At 34.8% G+C, this 26,138-nt stretch overlaps 1 protein-coding gene across 1 annotated transcript in view; it reads right to left on the reverse strand.

Moving 5' to 3' along the window:
- mEFG1 (mitochondrial translation elongation factor G 1) overlaps positions 1 to 26,138 on the reverse strand; it is a 206,466-nt gene that overhangs the window by 146,033 nt on the left and 34,295 nt on the right. The window contains exons 4-8 of the mRNA XM_090411581.1: positions 20,415 to 20,752; positions 12,955 to 13,071; positions 5,328 to 5,401; positions 5,097 to 5,173; positions 787 to 941 (exon numbers count right to left, since the gene is read on the reverse strand). Coding sequence (XP_090267707.1) covers positions 787 to 941; positions 5,097 to 5,173; positions 5,328 to 5,401; positions 12,955 to 13,071; positions 20,415 to 20,752 — 761 coding nt within the window. The remainder of the gene's footprint in view (positions 1 to 786; positions 942 to 5,096; positions 5,174 to 5,327; positions 5,402 to 12,954; positions 13,072 to 20,414; positions 20,753 to 26,138) is intronic.

Here is a 26,138-nt window from a genome sequence, read left to right on the forward strand (position 1 = left end):
GGAGAAGTTTTATTTGTATGGAATAATCCTGAATGATACTATTCGTTGGATTGTCTCTTCCTTCAGGTCAGGCTAATAAGCCATTGCCCAAGTTTCGTCAACGGCTACAATACAATTCAGGAATACATCCTCCTTCATTTTCATATCATTCCAGATGGAGGCCAGCAACTGCATACCTGAGTCATTTTTGCATCTCAATCAAGTGATGCGGAACCCAACGAGCTGAAATTTTGTACATACCAAGCCTCTCTTTTAGGATATACCAAACACTTTAGTGGTTCATCCCAGTTTCCTGGGCTAACTGGCATACAGTCCATTGCTGATCAATGGCAAGTAGTCCCTGAACAAGCTCAAAATGTTCATCTGAAATGGTGGGTCATCCTGCATGGCAATTATCATCTGAGTAATCTTGCCCCACATGAAATGCACTGACTTATCTTGCAAAAGCCTGGTACAGTAAGGTACTGTGGAGGAACACGCTTCTCTAAGGTCAAGATAACAGTTGCTTGCAGTTTTATCTCATGCAACCTGGACCTTGATCCAGGATTGTTGTTCTAATCTTGTGAACATACCTAATTGCACACTGAGAAGTTGACTCGAACCATTTCTCCACAGAAGGACATTCGAATGAGCTGTGTCGTCTTGTGCGCATGTACTGTATATAAAACAAGCACTTCTACCTGTCCAGAGTAAGCTTTGCATTACCAACTATGTCACACGACAGTGCTGCCACTACTTTATTTACAACCCTCATATTTATAAAGGAAAACAATCTTTAACACTTACCCACTTTCATCTAGAGCATAATTTTTCACTTCAGATGGATTAGGAAGGTATGCAAGTACTGCATGAAGTAAGGGTTGGACACCTTTATTTTTCAAGGCAGAACCAACTAGAACAGGTGTGAACTTTCTTGCTATACAGGATCTTCTAATTGCTGCCTGTACAAAAACAAAGTTTCTGAAAAATCAAATGCATACTTTTATAATATACTGTATATAGCATATTATAAATTTTAGATTATTAAAGATGCATTTTTAAATTATTAAATGACATTAACTTCATAATATCCTATTCCTTGATGCATGCCTGGATAAATGAATAGCTATTATCAATACTATGATAGACATCTGTTAATTTCTTGAGGCGATTATCATCACCATTCTGCTGGATGTGAAGTGGGTTTTTCAACACAGTTCAGATCTCCAATAAACGTAGTGGTACCAGTTTTAATTTCTAGAGAATGGTCTCTCCAGATTATATAACCTTTGTTATGGCTTTATATAAAAATCTTTTTGGAGAAGGCATAAAACTTACCAAACTTTTTGAAGAGGCTAACAGAGGTTTACAACCATTCACAGATAAAACTATTTTAAAAAGGCAATGTCTATTTCTAGAGGAATAAAAGGAATTAGAGGATCCCCCCCCCTCAAGAAGGGTTTCTTGTTTATGAAACTCTTATGCAACACGTGGTACCAACATGTGCTACAAATTTTCAATATTTCTTATGTAGAGATACCATTAAAAAGCTGAATTTCTTTATTTTTTTCATATCATCTGATGAACAGCAAACAATGTACTAGAGTATCTATATATGCTGCCTGTCTTGAGAAAAGCGATTACCTGAAAATTTTGGAAAGCTTTTGTTACAAAATTTATTCACAATGATGTAACATGAGTAATCTGTTATTTATCATTGGTTTTAAGTAACTGACCTAGTAGCCTGTGTACTGCAGGCCTGAAGGAAGGGTCTTGAAAAAAGCTCTATGTTTTGTCTCTAGAGCAGGCTTTCCAGATTATCAAACTATTAGCTAACATATGTTACTAATCTGTTAATTTTGTAACTTTCTATCTTTGAATTCCATTATTATGTGAATAAGAGCATTCACTAATGTTAGTAAGTTTATTGAGTGTTTCAGGAAGGAGTTATGCAGGTATGCCTAAGAGGAAGTCAAGAAAAAAAATCACTGAAATAAAACTGAAGAACGAGCTGAGTTTAGGCCAAATAAGGATTACCAAGGTTAGATTTTTACTTTAAGATGGAAAGTCAAAAATTCATGGGAATGTAAGAATGATCTTCATTTACATGTTAGTGACAGCAAAAATGCTAAAGCAAAGAGCAAAGTATACATCAAAACCAAAAGTATTCTAAACACTAAAAAAATTGCATGGTATAAATGGAACTGTATACAGGACAAAACATACTCTATATGCTAAAGTTGCAAATCAGCAGTTAGAAATGGAGGATGTACAAGAAAATGGTTTTATAATTACATCAGACAGGATTGTACACCATTTTACCTCCAATGTTATTTATAATCTGAATAAAACCATTAAAGAAGTACCACCAGAGGTGAAGTAAAAATAGGGAATTGTAAAATTTCTTAAGAGCCCAGGTGAAATTTCAACCTTTTAATAACTTTATATATACCGCATTTACTTGAATATAACTTGCCCTCGCATATATCTTGCACTCCTAATTTAAAACTTTAAGAAATAGAGTTTCAGATATTTTGAAATTCAGTTGAATAAAATCAGCATTTCAACTCAACAATCATCAGCTTGCCTTTGTTGTTGAGTCGTATGATCTTTTGTTAATACCACACCAGTCATATACAAGACCGGTAGTAGCAACAGCGAATAGTAGATTCTTGGTAAGTCATAGCCATTTTCAGTTTTTTTTAAATCATGGTGACCTAATGATTCCTAAATGATCATCTCCATCTCTCTCTCTCTCTTTTGCTCTCCCTCATTCAAATGGAGCAAGTATATGTTATGACAGCTCCATCATCCAAGGATAAGCCTTATCGCTTGGCATTATTTACTCTCCACAATACTAAGAATGGCTCACTCCATGGATGCCACCAAGTCTTATTGCCCTAATGACATCCCCCACTTTCTCTTTTCAGGTGTCCTCAAAATCTGTGCTGCAGAGTTAACAGCTAACCTATATATCCTCTTTAAGAGTTTTTCTTACTCATCTACCTACAGCATGGAAACAAGCCTATATTTAGCTAATTCCAAACATATGAGGAGGTGAAAAAACTGGCCACTTAACTATCACTGCCTTCGGTTCTCTCTCTCACAAATAATGAACTTCACCAATAGCTAACTTTTTCACCACTTGAAAGCTCACCAGTTAGTGAATAGCAATATAAATCCCACCAGTAGAATAGTCTATCTATCACAACCCACCTTTGGACACAAGCCACGGAACCATAAGTTTGGAAAAAGTCATGCAAGTGGCTCTCGGCATTCAAAAGACATTTGAATGCCTAGAGCTACTGCATGATTCCTCTCTTCAGATTTTATCCAAAGTTATCATAGATCTCTGTACTTTTACTCCTGTTCTTCTCCTATACCTAAATGACCGTCTCACTAACTCTTCAACCATAGTACATTTCGTTCCTCTTTTCATTTCACAGATCTTATAATGCTCGTATGTGTCAAGTTTCAAGATCTTCCATAATGAATGTTTTAAAAACTGTTCTTCATGCCATTTTCCAGTAAGGGGAGGAAAATTAGTGAATTTCAATGCTAATAAATACTACTAGAATTTGTAATATCTACTGTCCTATTTCTGATAAAAAAAATCTTATTTTCCTGAAACAGTGAAGCTGTCTTCCTTGGTGACCACAATGTTCAAGACTCCAACTTCCTCCCTTTTACCCAATTCTACTGATCAAAGAAGAGAAGCTGAAATATTATGGAAGTGATGAAAATTGTCTACTACTAACCCAACTTCTCCCCTTCTGCTCATGATCATGTACAAATTATACTTCTTGTGAATGCCTTCTCTTCAACTGCTCTCACTTGCATCTTTTGATGTTGCAGCAGCAGCAAGAGGGATGAACTCCAGAACTTCTATCTCTCCTTTTCATAGTCAGACTACTGTTGTTTCAACTCCTAATTCAAATGTCACATAACAGTCACATAATAAAATCTCCAAGGGCTCATCATGGAATGGCACACTATTCTACTACGCAAATCATCATCTCCTCTACTTTATCTTCCAACAACATTACTACCATCTACTGCCCCACCCCCCCATTACCAACAGTATTTTTGTCTGTAAATTGCATGCTATGCTTTCTCACAGCAATTTGCTTGCATGCAGGATGAAAAACTCTACCTCTGTATGAGATTGGCTAACTCATTTTCAGTTGGAAAAACCCATATAAAGCTTCCTCTCATCACGACAAGAATTGAACTCAGTTCTTTTTTTCAATCAAAGAGCGGACTGTTCTGTCATTCTCCCAATTGCGCTACAGGGATGCTTTGTGCACCATATTTTTTGGGGTGGTGGGGGAGGGAAGGAAGAATCTTAGTTAATTTTTTATATTATGTCTTTTAGGAAAACTGAATATTATCGTTATCATTATTATTTTATTCTTTGAACATGCTTAATTTCAGTTTATATCACCCAAATTTATGAAATGTAAATAATTACAATGGTTTGCATAATCAAATATTAAAATTATTTACAGTTAATTAATAAGAAAGAAACAAGTAATTATAATTTTGAATGTGCTTCAATAATAATGTTGTTAACTTCCTGGTTATCAATAAAGAAGCTGACCAAGTCCAGTTACAAAATGGCAGGATGTTTATTTATTATTAAAAACTATGCAATTATAACCATGAGGTTTTGATTATATTCTGAAATAAATCCAAGAGATATGATGTATCACATCATATTGCATTTTTACAATTATTTATTCTGGTATAAAATCACAAACAAAGATGTCAAACAGAAACTGTTTTTATTTTGACTAGTTTCATGAAATACTTTGTTTCATTTCATCAGGAAATAACATGAATAAACTAAAAACTAGAAAGCTTTCTAGTTTTTAGTTTATTCATGTTATTTCCTGATGAAGCGAAACAAAGTATTTCATGAAACTATCTGAAATAAAAAGTTTCTTTTTGACATTTTTGTTTTGGTTTTATACCGGAAGAAATAGTTCTAAAAAAGTACCACATCATAATCTATACTATACTATACATAAACAACATGTACTACAGCTACAAACTACACTTAAAAAATGAAACATTTAGAATAAGAAATTTTATATAATTATGGTTATCATAATTACCATAATTTCTATTTCAGTTGGTGTTTTGTCTTCAAGAAATAGCTCTCCTAGTGTTTCATCCACATTAGCTACATGTTCTGTTAAAAATTAAAATCATATGCACAGAAATTAATTATATTTGCTCAGTTTATGAATGGAAACAAAGAGAATTTGATAAAAAATTTTCTAATTTTGATAAGATCATATTACTGTAAATAGCACCTGAATAAAATAAACTTTATGTTTGCATACCGACAAGTTCTTGCCGTCTTTCCTCCATTTCTGTAGTAAAAACCGATGGAACTTGATCTTCCCTTATAGTTTCTCTGTGTGGGAAAAAAAAGAAAAATAAAATATTAGAAACTTTATACATCAGTTATAGGAACACAAATCTGCATTGGACTTGAGGCTATGAAACATTCCCAATCACATCACATTTTTTTCTAGTAGTAGTAGTTCTCTCTTTAGATTATTTTACTTAAGGCAATTTTCAATTAGGAATAGGATATTTACAAAATCCCTATCTAAAACAGAATACGATTTTATGATAAAAACTGATGAGATTCCCTTAAAACTAAAATGGTTCCAAAGAAGTAATACTGAACAAATGTTTGGTCACAAAGCTCTGGAGGAGTGTGACTGGTTGGAAGTATAGCTGCAGCATCTAAGTCATGGGGCAAGTATATTATGTCTGTTAACTGTGGTCTCTGCCTGTTTTGCAAGAACATAAACCCAAATTTCTAGGAGAGGAAACCGTGCAACTTTTATGTACAACTAGATCTAGAGACAGATTATCAAAAATAATAACAGAAGGATATGAGAAAAGAACAAATTGATGAAATTAATTTGCAAAGTTTAGTAAATGGAAAGAAACAGGGAAAGATGATGAAGATTTCTCATTATCTTATCTCTTAACAGAGATAAGATGATGAGAAAGAACTTATCAATGACACAGAAATTTTTCCTAGAGCAGGAGGTGGAACATGTGAATATATATATATATATATATATATATATATATATCAGGGGCGAATATTCCGGGTGTGCGGTGTGCTCATCCATAAAATATCAGTATCACTTATATTATATTTTTGCATTTATTCCCGTTAAAGACTCCCCCAATTGTCTGCAGACTTCACGTGATTCCTAAAATTGAACACAATATACTGTAATAATGCTTCATTGTCCTCTTCAGGAGGGTAATAAAGCATTAGTGCTTCATGAAGAAGGCACTTTTCGGCACGTAAACACAGCGTCACATTCGCGTTGATAGCCCGGGGTGCTTTCGAAATGCATACACCTTTGAGACATTCGAAAAGATGTAAAGAGGGCGCAGCAAGTCAAATTCTTAGGTTTCTAATATTTTTAAACCGCTGAGAAGGTGGGGACGGGGAAGCTAAAATTTTGAGCTCACTCAGCACCTAGTGTCTGTGATTGGTTATTGTGTCAACCAATCTAATTGAATGCTGTCACTTGTCATGAGTTGAGTGCTTTTTGTATGCGATGGCTGTATTACAAACAGCTGTTACATGTTTTCTGGAACTGAAAATTTGAAAGTGGATGTTAGGAGAAAAATGCTAATTGTTATTTCTTTTGCTTGTGCAGTATAGCATCTGTTGAGGTTGCAAAGTTTTTTAACGGTATATAGAGACATTTTTATTCTAGTCTTCAGAAACAACAGACAGTAAAAAATATCTATTCCTGAATAAAAACGAATATTTTATGTAATATAAGACATTGTTGATCTACAACAAAATACCAGCATATGTGAGATTGATAAGACAGAAGAACCGCTGATACAAAAAAACTGAGTCTCAGTAAACAAAATAAAATTCTTGGAAAATGGAGCGAAATATACACATAACATGTGCAACAAATTTTACGAGATGATTTGCTGCTCTATCAAACCATATTTATTCCTGCAATACTCTCTCTCTTCATAAGTTATTTTTTTATTTAAAATTATGCCATCATAAATTCACTTATTCATGTTTAGAATTTATAGGATCATGCTATTTGCACTACCCAGCAACTTATAGGACACACATATCACAAATGACAATTATTAATTATTCTTTACCATTAATGAAAGTGTTTCTACTCACACTTATTCTTTCCCATTCTCACATGTATTATAAATGATGGTTCACATATTTTCATCTTTGAGTATTTCAAGTCTACTAACCAACTATAGCATTCTTCTTCATTGTTGTTTTCTAATAAATCCTAAAACAAACTGATTGTTCCTCCACTGCAGAAGTATTCAACATTATCCTACAATTAATTGCATTGGACCAATTAAGATGAGCGCTGATGTGCTATACACTCTCAAAACTTTCATACATCGATAAAAATGCAATCATATGGTCATGTGCATCGACAGAGTGAGGGGGGAAATCTCCCCTGGGATAAAAAAAAAAAATTCCACAAATTATAATCGTAAAATTGATTGAGATACGTAATCTTACACCTTCAATCCTGGGACTGCTTTATCTGTATTAAAATTTTATTATCGGTTGACCTGTTTCGGCCCACGGTGGGATAGCCATAGAACATGTGTTCCTGTTTTTGGTTATTCTTTTTCTGATTTGTGAACAGTGACTGGTTAGTTGGGGTGCTTAGGGTCAAAGCTGTATAACTGAGAGGAGACCACCTCCACATAGCCTTTAAAGGAATGCAGAGAATTGACCAGGGCTTCTTACCTAATGTCCAATCCTCACTTTTTCTCGTGGTGCACCCTGTCCGGTATCTACTTGGATACTGAACGAACGATGATGGGCAGACAATTTGGGATTTAGCCGACCAAATTGTATTCTTATTGGTTAAACCAAAATAAAAAATGATGGTACAACATTACAAAATTTCATGCCGGCTGGGGCATCACCAAGTTAAACAAGGCCCCAGTTGTTTTTGCCAGAGAATCAGGGCAAACAGCGAAAAGTCAGCTACTAGAACAAATCTGAAAACACACCCCAACTCAACATCAGAGTTAAAGATCGGTACTATCAACATAAGAAGCCTGAATGACAAAGAAATGGAGCTAGCGGAGGAATTAGATAAGTACTAGATCGACATAATAAGGGTGACTGAAACAAAAAAAAAGACAAAAACAGGTGAGATCTTTTTGAGCAATAAATACAAAATGTTATATTCAGGCAATGACAATCAAGAAAAAGAAGGAGTAGCCATAGTATTCAACACAAAATACGAGGCTAATCTTCTTGAATGGCAGTCAGTCTCAAGTAGAGTAATGTAGGCAAATATCATAATGGGGAACTGGACAATGAGACTTATTTGTGCCTATGGTCCAACAGAAGGTTCTACTAAGGTAGAAGTGGAGGAATTTTTTGACGCTTTAGAAAAAGCAACTGACACAATGAAAAAGAAAAGTTGGTCCTTGTTGGGGATCTAAATAACAGAGTAGGAAATTATTAATAATGGCAAATATCTGTTGGATTTATGCTCAGGATATGGACTGGTTATTACTAACACCATGTTCCAACATAAAAATGTGCACAAATTCACATGGAGAGAAGAGGTAAGGAATAAGAAAAGTCTCATTGACTATGTTATTGTTGATCACGATGTTTTCTCCCTGGTGCAGGACACCAGAGTGTAGAGAGTATTTGAAATTTGAAGTGATCACTATTTAGTCTTGAGCAGGGGATAAAATTGAATTTCATATTGAAAAGAATAACATGTGAGAAAGTTTTAAAGCGAATAAAAGTTTATCAGCTCTCAGATGTGAACTGTAGACTAAAGTACACAAAGATTATTGAAGAAAAAATGAAAGAGTTTGAGAACAGGAATCAAACCTTGGAGATTCAGTGGCAAGCCTTGAAGAAAACCCTAATTGACTTAGCCAGAGAGCCATGGTGAGGTTGTTTGCAAGGATAGAAAAATAAGAACTCCACGGTAGACAAAGGAAGTTAAAGAGGCAGTGAACGAAAAGGAGAAAGCATATCAGAAGTTCCTGGCAAATAAGTCAGCTTGTGCTCTTAGAGAGTATAGAGACAAATGTAAAAAAGCTAAACACTGTGTAAAACTCGCTAATCAAAAGTCATGGGAGGACTTTGGCAAGAACATAGAAAGTTCCTGGCAAGATCTATGCAAGTATACTTGAGAAACGGTTGAGAAGAATTGTGGACGAAAAGCTTGGTGAAGAACAAGCTGGATTCAGGCCAAATAGAGGCTGTCAGGATCAGATCTTCACTTTATGATAAATAGTGGAGAAATCGAATATAACAAAGATCTGTATTTAAGTTTTGTTGATTTGGAAAAGGCATATGACAAGGTGCCAAGAGAGAAGCTATTCAATACGCTACAGTTATATGGTGTGAATGGGGCATTATATCAAGCAACACTTAGTCTTTATTTGAGTTGTAAGTCAGCAGTTAGAATTGAAGGAAGTACAGGAAGATGGTTTAATGTTAAATCTGGTGTGAGACAAGGATGTACATTATCCCCTCCGCTATTCATTATCTATATGAATCACATTATGAAGGAAAGTGGTATTAAACATGATATCAAAAATTGTTAATATCAGCTCTTTGCCTTATGCAGATGATGTTATACTTCTAAATAAATCTGCTACAAGTCTGCAAGATTCTCTGACTAAATTGAATAACTGTTATAATAAATATGGTATGAAGGTCAGCAATAAAAAGACAAAGACAATGAAAATAGGCAGAATCATTGAAAATGTCAACAGTGTTTTCAATGGAGAACCTGTGAAACAAGTAAAACATTTCAGCTACTTAGGCACGATTTTTAGTGAAGATGGTAAATTAAATATAGAAATAGACAACAGAATTAGCAAAGCTGGTATGGTGGGAAGTCAATTGAATAAATTCATATGGAAAAAGAGAGAAATTAGTTGGAACACTAAATTAGCTGTATACAAGACAGTGTTCAAACCAATTTTAACTTATAGATCTGAGAGCTGGGTCAGAAGTAAAACACTTGACCAAAGACTAGAGACCGCAGATATGAGAGTCCTGGGAAAGATTAGAGGTGTGAACAGATGGCATCAATGGCAATATCATATTAAAAACGAGGATATTAGAAAAGAACTTAACATTGTGAGCATCCAGGAATGTGTTAGCAGAGCTAATCTCAGGTGGTATGGTCACTTAAACAGAATGGGCGAAGAAAGATTAGCAAAACAAGTGTTCTCTGCCAGGTTGGCAGCAACACGACCCAGTGGAAGACCAAGATATAGGTGGATTGATACGGTACAATGTTTCTTAGATGATATAAATATAAGATCTGATAATGTCGGAGTCTTGACAAGTAACAGACTGATTTGGAGGAAAATTGTAGATAGGAAGTTAGTAATGATGTAATTTTTTTTCATGTAGTACTATCATATCCTGTACACCTCTTGAGAATACATGGCAGGAATTTGATGATGATGATGAAAAAACAATACACCGAAACATGAATTTTCTTGAAAACTACTGTTTTAAAGTGTTTGGTAAGAATACCTAACGTCATCCAAGATGTAGACAACGTATGAATGTATGTGGTCACTGAGATGTTATAATTATTTTGTTGTTTTTTTACGACATTATTCTGTAAGTGTACCTGCTACTTCATTGTGTAGATTGTGATTTATTTCTAAACAAAAAGATTCGTTCTACCGAATTTTTTCACAACAATAATCAGATTGAAATGAAAACTGACAAATTTTAATATAGACCTTAACTATAAAATTTTATTAACTCGCATCCAGCTAGAGAAGAATTATTAGTATCAGTTCGAAACTTCTTTACCAGTATTGCTACTCCACTAACCATTCCGAGGAGAGAAGCGGATAAGGAGGAATAATAATACATAAAATACGCTAAATGTATATACTGATTAAAAGGAATATTCCTCAAAAAAAAAAAATTAAATAAATAAATAAAATAAATAAATAAAAAATGCACATCTCTACATAACATATATAAAAGGAATATCATGCTAAGCTTCAATTACATCACAAGTTAATCCAGTAAAAACTTCAGTTCTTTCAGTCCCTCATGTTTTATAATTTCTTTTTCAGTGAACTGTTCATTCGATGATATGTAGTTTCAGGCGAACTGTGATTTCTTGATAAATTGCCACTCGATGAATTGCTTTTTCGAGGAACTGCCCTTCGATCAACTGTTTATTAGTTTAACTGTTTTTTCAATAAATTGTTGTTCGATAAACTGTCTTTTGATGAATTGTTTTCAGTGAATTTTCTGGATGCCGTGTGGGACAGCAACCTTCTACTCTGTCTTTTTAAATTGCTTGTTTGGAACAAACAAGCAATTTAAAAAGATGTGCAGTGCTCCCTGATGACTTCATCAGCAATGACCCAGTGTATTTTATAACAATATGAGATGGATTTTCTTTTTCTTGGAGCAGGGCAGTCATTCACCTTAAACTGTGTCTGAAACATGACAATAACACTGCTGTTCTGATTCAGTAAGGGTACTAACAGAAAATAAATAACTTCAAAATCATAACAGAAGGAATGTATGGATATTTAAGAGGTAAGAAATTTACACATCATACAGTATAAAGATTAGAAAACATAATGTTGGAAGTTTATTTTTCACTTGGTTAGACTATAATGAATTTAGTTTAATCTTTTATCCAAGTGTAAGCAAACAAAGTTTGCACCTGAAAATATCTTCTGCCCAAGTATCACCAACTCTGGGTCTGCCTCCCACTGATGAGACCTCAATAAAAGGTCGAAACCGGTCTGGGTAGTGGCCCTTCCCTTAATGCATAGCAGTATACATGTCCGCAAGGAGATGTGCTTTGCATTATGGGAGACTGAGACAAGAAGTGATGAGAGCTTGGTCCACCTTTGCTACGAGTTGCCAAGGGATGTACCACCTTACCTCAGTCCTGAAGATATTTTCAGGAGCAAACTTTGTTTGCTTACACTTGGATAAAGGTTTAAACTAAATTCATCATAGAAAACATAATGGTTTTTGAAAATATTATAGAATTTGTAAAGTGGTAAGAATCACAAAAACAAGCTTAACAAACAAATATTTGTGCAACTAAATTTTCTGAAAGTAACCGCATTATGATAGTTCAAGGAACTCTCGTAGAACCTTAAATGAGATGAACAAACATTAGTTTGATTAAGAACCATGAATGTTTTATTTCTTCACTTAATATTTACTAAAAGGCTTTGTCTTTTACATAAAAATTTAAAATCATAGTTGAATGTAACTTTTATGAACTTTCAACAACCAGCTGTTGAAAGTATCCTGAGTTACTATATGGGCAGATAAATCACACGTTCCTTTGGTCACAAAATATATCTCATTTTGGAATCACCTTTTTAATAATGTAATACCAAGGCAACAGATAACAATGTAATAAACAGTATAATAGTTTATGGTGTGTTCCATAAACTATTATACTGTTATCACTTAAAAGAAAAACCACACACACACACACACACACACATATATATATGATGCTGAAACTTACATTAATGATAATAGCTAATACAGTTAGCCAATTTCACTAAAGCAAAAAAATTATAACTACTGAAAATCCTAAGAAGCCTCATAGTCACATTTTCTAAAGAAAATTCACTATAACATACCATCAAAACAAGTTTGCTAATAATACTAGTCAAGAGTTTTAAAATACTTTTCTATTGGGATTAAAATCTTTACATACTAAGATGTAAGCTTTCTGATTATTTTAGAGTTAAATATACCAGAACACATGCTATTTGTGTACAGAAACTTGATATTCTTGTACAATTTTAAAGGAAATATACCATAATTAATAATTTACAAAAATAAACCATTTCTGTACTACTTCCAGTAAGCTTTGAATTCAGTATATTCCAACTAATAAATTTTTTATAAATTAATCTTACCCATACTTTCCATCAAAATAGAGTGCTTTGCGGTGAATGAGATCTACAACTCCTTTATGTTCACTTTCTAATCCAATGGGAAGCTGTAATAAAGCTGCATTGACATGCAATTTCGACCTAAAAGAATCACAAGTATTTTAAAGAAAGCACTGTTAAAATAAGCAGACACACACAATCTATATTATTTATTTATTTATTTTATACAAACAGTTTAGAATTTATAACTTTAAAAAATTACAAAAGAAGAAAAAAGAAGAAGAAGAAAGAAGCATACAAACTACATTAAATTAAAAAAAACTTTGATAAAATATACCAATTTTATGGCAATTAATGCTATGCAATGATTTTGTATGCCAAAACAGCAATTATTACATACCAAACATAAAAATAATAACACAAACATTTTCAGTAAATTCTTCAAAATATTTTCCACTACAGTTGCACTTCCATGAAAAAGTTTCATGTCTGGTTTCCAAAAACATGTAAAAATAAATAAAATATGTATATATAATAATATACATATTTTAATTATAATAGAGTGAAAAAAAAAACAACCCTTAGACCAACAAAAGTATTAATGTAACATAGGTTCACTTTTGTGGATGAAGAGTGTGCATATACACAATTGGGAGATCCAGCGGTGTAACCCTATGCAGATATGTGTTAACTTCTGTAGATGCAAACTAGTCTAAAAGATGCAATTTACTTTGTATCTATCCAATTTATGGTAGAATGCATCACAGATCTTATTATAAGACCAAAATCATTCTGTTATTTGACTATGATTATGATTCAGCAAATACAGAACTAGACAATACTTTCAAACTATTGAAATCCTTCCTGAGAATAATTTTTAATTTCCTTCAGCATTAATCAGGCATCATCAAATTCTGTATCCTCAAATGGATACAGAATTTGATATCATTGTATAGGATACAATGTTAATACAACTTGAATTGTTTACACCATTACTAATATCCTATTTACAATTTTCCTCCCAATTAGTCTGTTAGCTGTCAAGATGACAATACTGTCAGATCTTATCTTTTGGCCTTTTAGTGCATTTCTAACTCCATTAATCCCACATAGATCTTAGTCTTCCTATGAATCTTATTCTTACCATACTAGCATCAAATACCTGCTAATCTTTATTCTCGCATTTTCTTTTAAGTGACTATACTATCTGAAATTACCTCTGCTCACACATTCCTGAGTGCTAATAATGGCAAGTTCCTTCTCAATGTCATTATTTGATTCTGCCACTGAGTGATCTGTTCACTGTGCTAATTTTTTGCAGAATTCTGTGGTCTCTAGTCTTTGATTAGCTGTTTTATTTCTAACCAAGTTCTCATATCAATAAATTAAAATTCATTAGAAAACAATCATGTATACAGACAGGGTTGACTAATTTCTCTCATATTCCATATAAATATATTCAGTTGCTTACTTCCTACCATATCTGCTTTTTTTATTCTACTGTTTACTTCTGATATTTAATTTGCTATCATTGCTAAAAATTGTGATAGCTGAAGTGTTTTACTGATTCCATTCATGATGTAGATGATGTTTTCAATGTTCCTGCCTTTTTTCTTAGCATGTGTCTATTTATTGCTGATTTTCATCTGTTACAGAAATTATTCAATTTTGTTAATGAATCCTGCAGACCTGAACTGGATTTATTTAGGAATATCACATCAACTGCATAAATTAAAGAATTGACATTAACACTTGCAATTCTGATATAAGGCCTAATGCCACTTTTATTCATAACGCAATCCATATACAGATGAATAACAGTAAAGATAGCATGCAGTCTTGCCTCACACCTAATTTTACATCAAAACATCTTCATGTACCTCTTTCAATTCTAACTGTTGACTAACAACTCAAAATATAGACCATGTACTTCTTGATATAATTTCCCATTTACATTATATGACTGTAGAATTTTGAGGTTTTTCTCTTGGCACCTTGTCATATACTTTTCCAGATCTATAAAACTTAAATACAGATCCTTGTGATCTTCTCATGATTTTTCAAATATGTGTATAAATGAAAATCTGATCCTCACAATTCCTATTATGGCCAGACCCAGCTTGTTCTTCTCCAAGTTTCCCTTACACAATTTTTCTTAGCCTCCTCTCAAGTGTGCTTGCATATGCTACTTGGAATATTCAGTAGGGAAATTCTTCTCTCACAATCAGTTTTATTTATTTATTTTTTTTTTCAGATGGATACTATGAGAATTGCTCCAATCACCTCAAATTAAACAGTCTAATTAAGCCTTCTGAAATGTGGTAGATGATATTCTGGTCAAATATCATCTACTCCAGCTGCCTTTCACATTTGAGATTTTTGATAGCTTTTTCTACAAGTATTCACATGTATTTGCATCTGCCATGAATATTTTCACTCACCATTCTGTCACTTCTTGTTTCATTTAGGAATGTTTCAAAGTAATTACTCCAGATAACCAAATATCTTTTTTTCAGTTTTCATGTCACCTTTATCCTCTCACCAACTCTCTTCCTTCTATATATCAATGACCTACTTCAGATGACCTCCAACCTAATACACAGTTTTACAGATGATAGCACTCCCTTTCATTTGATAAACCCTACTCTACACAACTCACCTCAACCAACAGAACATCAACCACCATTGCCCTCAATTCTGATCCCCAAACCATTCTCCAATGGGGTTCAAATAACCTCATCAATTTCAATGCTAAGAAAACCCAGTACTGTCTTATTTCTCATAAGAAATAAGATATTATTATTAAGTATTATTTTTGACAACACCCAAATTTCCAGATAATTTGAGATTTTTCTTCTTGGAATTACCCTGACATCAACCTTCTCCTGGCATAAACACATCACAACCATTGCATCCTCAGCTTCTAAAAAAAACTAGGATTTCTCAAGACATTACTTCACCCTTGAACCTTATATAAATCACAAATCCACCCAGCTCTCATGATACAGCTCAGAATACTGCTCTCATGTATGGGGTAGGGCCCTAAATGTTCCCTCAATACAGAGGAGAGCAATTAGACTTATTAATAACCCATCTCTTACCAACTCACTCCCCCACTTTCACACAGATGTTTGGTTTCTGCAATATGTGTATTCTATAAATATTTCCATGGGAAATGTTCATCTGAAATAGCATCAATAGTTCCCCCACTTAGTACTAAGCCCTTTGGAACCCATGCAGTTGTTGCTCAATATTCCTTCACAGTGCATCTTGAAACCCACAGAACAAGTTTCTTTTCCTCCTCCTTCATCCCTGCAACTGCTGTATTGTGGAACAGTTTTCCTCCTGTTGTGGAAAAATAATTTCTACCTACAAAAAGAAGGTATGGCCATGGGCTTGCCACTCCCACACCCTGATGGCTAACTTTTACACGGAAGACTTCAAGTAACAGTTCTAGATTTAGCGAAGTCTAAAGTCAAAAGTCTGGCTCAGATATGTTGACAATATATTGCCATTTGACCCCATGGCTGCCAAACTTTAATTGCATTCCTAAGCCACTTGAACAACATAAAACATATCCAATTCATTACCGAGATTAAAAACAATAACTCTCTTCCTTTTCTATATACACTCGTCACATATCTTCCCTCAGGCTGTCTCTTCTTCAAGATCTACCATAAACTTACACACGCAGGCCAATACATACACCATTATTCATACAACCATCCAACTTAAAAACTGAGGGTCATCAATACTCTTAAACATAGAGCCCTAACAATTTGCTCTGATGAGATGCTGACGAATGAATATGAAATTATTAGCCAAACATTTATAAAGAATGGCTACAACAAAAAAACAGCTTGCAAGATCCTTCGCAATAATGCTATGAAAGGTAAAAAACACTATAAAAATGCCACAGCTATACTGTACATTAGGAAAATATCAGAAAAAAATAAAATACAGCATAAATACGATATTAAGACAACATTCAAACCTCCTACAAAGTTCAAAAGCATATTTAGCTCATCCAAAGATGATCTTTACTTTCTTCACCCAGGAGATTACAAAATCCAGTGCACCTGCAACTAAACCTACATAGGGGAAACAGGATGCACATTTCAAATAAGGAAAGACAAACACATTAAATTCTTTCAGTATGATAAAAGAGGCTTTTTTTTGACCATGCACTCCAAACTTTTCACAAAATTAATTAGAAAGGCATGAAGGCCCTACACCACACCAAATCTTGGTTTGAAAGAAAATTCAATGAAGCCTGTGAGATGTTGATTCATCATCCTAATCTCAACAAGAATGATGGATTAGCAATTCCAAGAGTCTGGAAGACCCATCTGCAGCCTACATAGCATTCAGAAGAGAATCTCAAAACACAAGAAACCTGTGGACAGAACCCAAAGATAACAGGACTGTAGAGGTTCTACTGATGTATTGTAGTTCAAAGTTTTTTTATTTTATCATTTGTATTTTATTTTGCTTTTATTTTTAAAGTTTTATTAAAACTATTATTAAATTTTTATTTTTAAAGTTTTTTTAAAACTCTTCACCTCCTCCTTTCTCTCACCAGAAGTAAGGCTAGCATTGGAGGCATTAGACTTCACCAGTTTATTCTCACCCCTACTAGAGAATACAAGATCAGCGTTTAAGGTATTGATTAAAGATTTTGAATTACAAACCACCTGAGCACTACAAGGTTTTGAAAATGAAATAGTGGAAAGTACATCAATAAAGGTAGGAATAGGATTGGATTTCAGAGAGAGAGAAAATCATTGACATATAGGAGGAAGAGTGTATGTGAAAGCACAGAACCTGGAGCATTCAATGAAAAATCTGATGAAACCATCTACCATGACCAGAAATGCACAACTGGAGAGTAACCTGGCAATCCGTTCACAAAAGAAAGGGGGAACACTATAAGATGGTAGCTTGATAAGAGGATCATGATGACAGATTTGATCAAAAAGCCTTGGAAATATCAAGGGCAACCACTTGAGTTTCTCCAAAATTTTCCACGGCCTACATTCAAAGGTGGGTTAGGATAGCTAGGAGATATGCTGTGTAATTTATGTTCGTGATCACTAAGTAACGTGAGTCTCCAAAAAGTGAAGCAGCTGGCTGTTGATGATGTTTTCTATAATTTTTGAGAATACTGAGAATAGAGCAATAGGGAAAGAGTTTGATGGTTGACTTTCATCTTGTTGTTGGGGACAGGTCAAATAAAAAGCTTGCTTCCAATCTGTTGGACAGATCCCAGGTGACTATGACAGCTTGAAAGATGGGTGTGAGTTCTGGAGTATTCTGGAGACTTACTGGTATTAAGAGGAGGCATACTATGGATAGTTTGTGGAATAGTGGGAGGAGATCAAGGTACAAGATGTATTGTAAGGTGAGTAAGAGATTAGAGTTTTTGCCTTGGACTACTATGGCACAATTGTTGGAGAACCAGGGTTTGGATAAGGACTGACGGTTTTGAGAGGAATGGAAAATAAAAGCACTCAATCCCAGCAAGAATAATTTCTATTATTAATTAATTATCGTATGATGATACAGCGGCCGTGAGTTCCCTTTTACAGGAATGTACAGCACCATTAGTCCCCCAAATTTTATCCAAGCTTCAGAACCAGCATAGCTGATGAATCAGGCCTATGGCTGGGTCAGTATTCCTGACTGTAATCCATGTGTTCACGGGACCAGTTTGTCTGCTTGCGGGATGAAAAATCCCAGATAAACTGACAGAAAAAACTCTTCTGTCCATGCTCAAGACCAGCTAACTTGGCTATGGCTGAGGAAGATCCTTAAGCTCCTCATCATCGATGGAAATCGAACCTAGGGCACTCCTTCCCCAGGCATATGGTTGCGAAGCGCAAAGCCTACGTCCGTGCAGACATTTTTATTATTAGAGCATAGCAGCTGTTAGGATCAGAAATTGTAGGCAGTAATCAGACAATGAAAAATAAGGCATAAAGTCCTGAAGATCACCCTAATGGACATCATTGTAGTGCCACAGGATACAATGACTGAGAGAAGAACAATCTATAGAAAATGAGACATGGATGAGGATATGGTCAGACTTGTCAACCAAGAGGTTGGCCAACACCAAAAAGTCTATTTGGAGTGCAAGATGTTAAAAGATCTATGGTGTTGGGAGAATGATGAGAAGTATTTGGAATTCTCATGGTGGGTCGGTGAACAATGTGATAAATTATTACTCATAGGAAACAGTTCAGCTTCTTTTCCAGCTTGGGCTGTGAAGATGGAGAAAACAGAACCAGGTCTAAATTATGGAAATTAAAATCACCATGGAAGATTATTTCTCTCTGTTAGGATAATTAGACTGCATGTGATTGACTTTCAGAGAAAAATAGTCAAATAGTCAGTGAAGTCATTGGACTAAGAAAACAAGAGGAAAATGAAGGCAACAAAGTGAATTTTAAACCAAAATAGATCATATAATGGGGATTACAGATTCCAATAACCTTTGGCATGGGATATCAAAATGTCCAAGTCCCACCTTTCTTACAAAAGACATCATGGAAGACATAACGAAGAAAGCCGAGGTGCAGATGATGCCAGTTGTGATTCAGTAATGCAAAATATATCAGGTTTGGATATCTGTAGGTGGTGGAGAATGTCACATGTCAATCTGGAAGATTTTTTTTTTTTTTGCAATATTTTGGTACATTTTTGAAATTTTTAAGAATTTTTGTTGGGTTTTGTGAGAGAATTTTTCATGCTGTCGGTCATGGTTGAGTAAAATAATGGGAAACTGTAAAGAGCAGGGGTGCATTCATAGTTTGCAAAACGCACTCAGGGAGTGCAAAATTCAACCCAAGCATGGCTTTAGACAGTGCCCTGGCAAGCTACTATACTTGAAATGTACCTTGAAGGATGTACAATATGAAGTATGATTCCATTACTGTCTCAAGATCTTACATTTTTACTTCTCATGCACTTCTAACCTAACTAAATCAATCTACCTACAACTTGGTTCCCCTGTGAGTCTGTTTTCTGCTATCCAGGCATTAAACACCTGTTTTGCTAACCTTTCCTCTCCCATTCTGTTTATATGACCGTATCATCTTAGATTAGCTGTTCATGTCAAGTTCCTTTCTAACATCTTCATTTTTCAAATGATTCTGCCATTGCTGCCACCTGTTCACTTCCCTAATTTTTTATAGAATTCTCATATCTATGGTCTCCATTTGTTCAAACTGCTTTATTTCTACTCAGCTCTCAGAACCACAAGTTAAAATTAGTGAGCACTGTCTTGTATACATTTAGTTTAGTGTTTTGGTCAGTTCTCTGCATTCTTTCTACACAGAGGTCTCCTTCCAATTCTCTGGCTTTGATCCTCAAGCATCCCTGAATAAATACTTAGAATGGAAAATTATAAAATAATATGTATATCATAAATTATAAAAATTCAGCTAAAGTGTTATATTCCACTCAAATTGCAAAAATATGCTTACCTCATTTGTGATAACACTCTGTAATGATCAGCATTCATTCTGTCTAATTTATTGATGAATGCAATGCATGGAACATTATACCTTTTCATCTGCCTGCACACAGTAAGTGTTTGTGATTGTACTCCACCTACTGCACACAACACTAATACAGCTCCATCAAGAACTCTTAGAGCTCTTTCAACTTCAACTGTAAAGTCTACATGACCAGGGGTATCAATAATGTTGATATTTACATTATTCCACTTAACATATGTAGCAGCAGACTGGATTGTAATTCCTCTTTGACGTTCGAGCTCCATTGAATCCATTTTTGCTCCAATTTTATCTTTACCTCTTACCTGAAATTAATATAAGCATAATTAATAAGATGATATAATTAAGAAATTAATGTACAAGGGTGGTCTGAAAAGTTCTCAGCCTAACAATGAAAAAACAAATTTATAATTTCAAAATTATTTTTATTTTTCAACATAATCTTCCTTAAGACTAATACATTTATTCCAGCGATGCTCCAGTGCCATTATCCTGTCCCTGTAGTGGTTCTCAGTAAGATCTGCAAGGTATCCCCTCTAGAGCTGCAATCACCTCTTGATTTGAAGAAAAACGCTGACCAGCAAGGAAGAGTTTTAGTTTTGGGAAGAGACAGAAGTCAGAGGAAGCCAAATTTGGGGAATAGGGTGGATGTTCCAACAATTCATAGTGCAGAGCTCCTAATTTTCCCATTGCCAAAACACCTTTGTGGGCAGGTGCACTGTCCTGATGAAAGATGATTTTTCTTTCTGCAAACCAGGTTTTTTCTCACGAATTTTTTCGTCTAGTCTGATTAAAAGATCAGAATAATATTCCCTGGTTATTTTAACCTTTTCAAGATAATTAATAAACAAAATGCCTTTAACATCCCAAAACACCAATGCCATGACCTCTCCTGCTGATGGAACCAACTTTGTCTTCTTTGGCACTGAACAACCAGCTTTTGTCCACTGTTTTGACTGCTGTTTGGATTCTGGCATGTAATGGTGAATCCAAGTCTCGTCCACAGTAATAAATCGATGCACAAAATCAGTTTTATTCTTGTTAAAATGCTCCAAGCACTGTTCAGAGATTTTCATGCGAGTGCGATTTTGATCTGCTGTGAGCAAGCTCGGCACCCATCTTGCACAAAGCTTTTTCATTTGCAATTCTTCATGCAAAATATATCCTACATTTTTTTGAAATGCCTATAGTCTTAGCAATTTCATGCATTTTGACTTGCCGATCATCCAATACCATATCGTGCACTTGATCAATAATTTCTGGTGTTGTTACACTTTTCGGACGTCCTTCACATGGATTATCTTCAAGGCTGGTATGGCCACGTTGAAACTCGGCAGCCCATTTCTTAATTGTCAAAAATGAAGGAGAAGAGTGCCCATTAACTTTTATGAACTTCAAATGAATTTCTTTTGGCGTTAAACCTTCTTTTACAAAGAATATTCTAACCGCACGATACTCAATTTTATCTATTTCAAGGGATACAGACAATGCTGTTGCTTCAGACAGCTGTATAAAACAAACTACTTGATAGATTGACTTGTAATTTCACATGGATGCTTATGACAGATGTACCAACTTAAAAAAAAAAAAATCGTGCTGATGTTACACCTGATATCTCGAGAATATAGTATTCTCAGTTATCATGGTGTAACATGGAGAACAAACAACATAAATAAAAAAAAAAAAAAAAAAAAACCCTGCATAAGAAGAATAATTAAATTAATAAAATATTCTTGCATCCAGTATAAAATGAGTAAAATGTAAAGGTCTATTGTTTAGTTAAGATAACAAAAGAAAAGAATGTATTAAGATGTATTATGACTAAACAAGGAATTTGTATTAAATAAGTAGCTAACTAAGAATTAATATAGTAATGCAATTAAGAATGAAAGAGTTAAGTGCATAAGTAGAAAAGAATGAGTCATGAAATACGCTATGTGAGAGGCTACGGATTAAGCATTAAGTAGAATTCTGAGAAAAGGTTTGAAGAGGGTTAAGATAGAGGCTAACAAGAGAAATAACGGAATATCCCTTAGGGCCTATACCCGGATAGAAACTTCGTTACGAGTTGCCGATCAAAATGACGTATGGCGGCAAAATGCTACCCAATTGGTAGACAGACAGAAAACAAGTAGGAGGCGGGAAAAAGTAAGAAAGGGCGCTGTTAGGGAAGCAGCTATAAAAGGATTGGTACCCCCCCCCCCCCCCCCCGAGGCTTTTTTCGAGGGAGTAGGCTCTTTTGGGTTTTTGGCGAGGACGTTTAGATAGTCAAGGAGGCTTGAGGCCTTTTTGCCTTTTGCCAGAGGAGAAGAAACATTTGGATAGTCGCGGTGGTTTTAGTTTTTTTTTCTAGTGGATTTCACGGTGTTCCTGAGTGGAGAGATATGGCTTATATCCTCATGCCACAACAAGGAATCGAAGGTGAGCGGGAAAGCTATTCCCGTATTCCTATGTAGAAAGCGAAATATGCCATAGAGTCATAGGAAGCTGTGAAAATATCGATGTCCTAGTTTCGGATGGTACAGCCGACGGCGCAGATTTATATAGCCCTGAATTACAAAAAGTTATGCAAGCAAGTTTGTTCAGTAGAAGGTAAAGGCCCGTAAGTGAAGCTAAAGAAAGGTATTGTGAATTTTGTCTTATGTTAACTAGAAGTTGTTTGTGATAGGTACCATTGTCATAATACGGAACTGTTAAAGTGATTAGGGAGAAATTATAGTAGGACTTTAGATTTGATAGAGAGTGTTAAAAGTAAGCTAGCTAGTGTTGATAATTTGTGAATAATAAATTGTCCTAAGAATCTTGAGTGCCTACTATATTGTAAAAGGAAATTTAATGACATAGTTGTGTGTTAATGAAGTAAATAGTTTTGTTAATATTGAGTTTGATTAGTGTGAATTGAGTAATCAAGTAGCCTGAGGAGTTTGAATGCCTAGTGTGATGTGTAGAGAATCGGAATTGTCATAAGTATGTGCTAGAGTAGTTAATGATTTTGTTAGTGTACTTGAAGTTGAATAATCTAATAATGTGTGGTGATCTAATTTGTCCATGTTAAGTGAGTTCATGTTTTGTATGAAATTGTGTGGCGGCATGATCGTAGTAACTTTTGTCGAATCATAGCCCAACTACTTGTATTAAGCTAATTTTAGTGTGTGAGTAATTTAGTTGAGTATTTTGATATGTACCATGTTTAGAGAAATAATAAACCTTTTGTTTAATAATAAAAAAGTTGTCCGATATTGCTAATCCAATGCACCGCTTAGAAACATTCGAGCCTAATCACGCGGGGAATTAATGTTAAGAAACGGGTAGTTTAAGGAATTAATGTTGAGTAGAGTTGAGGAAAAGAAGAAAGCATATCAAAAGTTCCTGGCAAATAAGTCAGCTTTTACTCTTACAGAATACAGAGACAAATGTAAGAAAGCTAAACAGTGTGTAAAACTAGCTAAACAAAAGTCATGGGAGGACTTTGGCAAGAATATAGAAAATAAATATCAAGAAGGTGGCAAAATATTCTGGAGGTTGTTGAAGAAGCTTAGGAATGGAGGAAAGAGTGCTGTAAAAGGAATTAGAGATGATAAAGGTGAAATGAAAACAGGAGAAAAAGATATCCTTGAAGTATGGAGTAATTACTTTGAAAAACTGCTAAATGAAACAAGCAGTGATGACAGCACAGTGATAAAAAACACTGACCAGGCATGCAGTCACCAATACATATCCATACTTGAAGTAGAAAAAGCCATCAAAGGCATGAAATGTGGAAAGGCAGCAGGAGTAGATGATATTCGACCAGAAATGCTGAAGTATGGTGGTATAAGAGTCTTACAGTGGCTGCACTGCATAGTTCAGAAAGCCTGGACAGAGGGACGAATTCCCGATGATTGGAGTAGAGCTCTCATAGTACCCATATATAAAAAGGGAAATAAAACTGAATGTGAGAATTACAGAGGTATTTCCCTACTGAGTGTTCCTGGCAAGATCTATGCAAGTATACTTGAGAAACGGTTGAGAGGAATTGTGGAAGAAAAGCTTGGTGAAGAACAAGCTGGATTCAGGCCAAATAGAGGCTGTCAGGATCAGATCTTCACTTTACGACAAATAGTCGAGAAAGCATGGGAATATAACAAAGATCTGTATTTAAGTTTTGTCGATTTGGAAAAGGCATATGACAAGGTGCCAAGAGAGAAGCTATTCAATACACTGCAGTTATATGGTGTCAATGGGGCATTATATCAAGCAATACTTAGTCTTTATTTGAGTTGTGAGTCAGCAGTTAGAATTGAAGGAAGTACAGGAAGATGGTTTAATGTTAAATCTGGTGTGAGACAAGGATGTACGTTATCCCCTCTGTTATTCATTATATATATGGATCACATTATGAAGGAATGTGGCATTAAACCTGATATCAAAATTGGAGATGTTAATGTCAGCTCTTTGCTTTATGCGGATGATGTTATACTTCTAAATAAATCCGCTACAAGTCTGCAAGATTCTCTGACTAAATTGAATAGCTGTTGTAATAGATATGGTATGAAGGTCAGCAATAAAAAGACAAAGACAATGAAAATAGGCAGAATCATTGAAAATGTCAACTGTGTTGTGAATGGAGAACCGGTGGAACAAGTAAAACATTTCAGCTACTTAGGCACAATTTTTACTGAAGATGGTAAACTAAATATAGAAATAGACAACAGAATCAGCAAAGCTGGTATGGTGGGAAGTCAATTGAATAAATTCATATGGAATAAGAAAGAAATTAGTCGGAACACTAAATTAGCTGTATACAAGACTGTGTTCAAACCAATTTTAACTTATGGATCTGAAAGCTGGGTCAGAAGTAAAACACTTGACCAAAGACTAGAGACCGCAGATATGAGAGTCCTGAGAAAGATTAGAGGCGTGAACAGATGGCATCAATGGCAATATCATATTAAAAATGAGGATATTAGGAAAGAACTTGACATTGTCAGCATCCAGGAATGCGTTAGCAGAGCTAATCTCAGATGGTATGGTCACTTAAATAGAATGGGAGAGGAAAGATTAGCAAAACAAGTGTTCTCTGCCAGGTTGGCAGGAAAACGACCCAGAGGAAGACCAAGATATAGGTGGATTGATACGGTACAAAGTGCCTTAGACGATAGAAATATAAGATCTGATAATGTTGGAGTCTTGACAAGTAACAGACTGATTTGGAGGAAAATTGTGGATAGGAAGTTAGTAATGATGTAATTTTTTCATGTAGTACTGTCATATCCTGTACACCCCTTGAGGGTACATGGCAGGAATTTGATGATGATGATGATGATGATGACAGATGGCATCAATGGCAATATCATATTAAAAATGAGGATATTAGGAAAGAACTTGACATTGTCGGTTTGCCAGTCATGTGAGGATAAGGTATATGTGGAACTACAAGACTGGTGATTATGAGAAGCTCAGGAGACAGCTTGCAGCTGTAGAATGGAATGAGGAGTTGGATGGAAAGGAGATCAGTGATGTTTTGATGTTATTTAAGAACTATCTAGTAGAAGCAATGTCTAAACGTATTCCAATGGTCAGAAGGTTAAATAAGATAGGTGTTAAACAGATGAATGAAGAGATTAAACATATGTGCCTTCTTTAGAAAGAAGGCACATATGGAGGCAATATAAGATGAGTGGTAATTATTAATTTTACGAAGGGTACAAA

The sequence above is a fragment of the Typopeltis vanoorti genome, chromosome 21, assembly GCF_054136105.1.
Source record: "Typopeltis vanoorti isolate ZY-2024b chromosome 21, IOZ_Tvanoo_1.0, whole genome shotgun sequence".
Taxonomy (NCBI): Eukaryota; Metazoa; Arthropoda; class Arachnida; order Uropygi; family Thelyphonidae; genus Typopeltis; species Typopeltis vanoorti.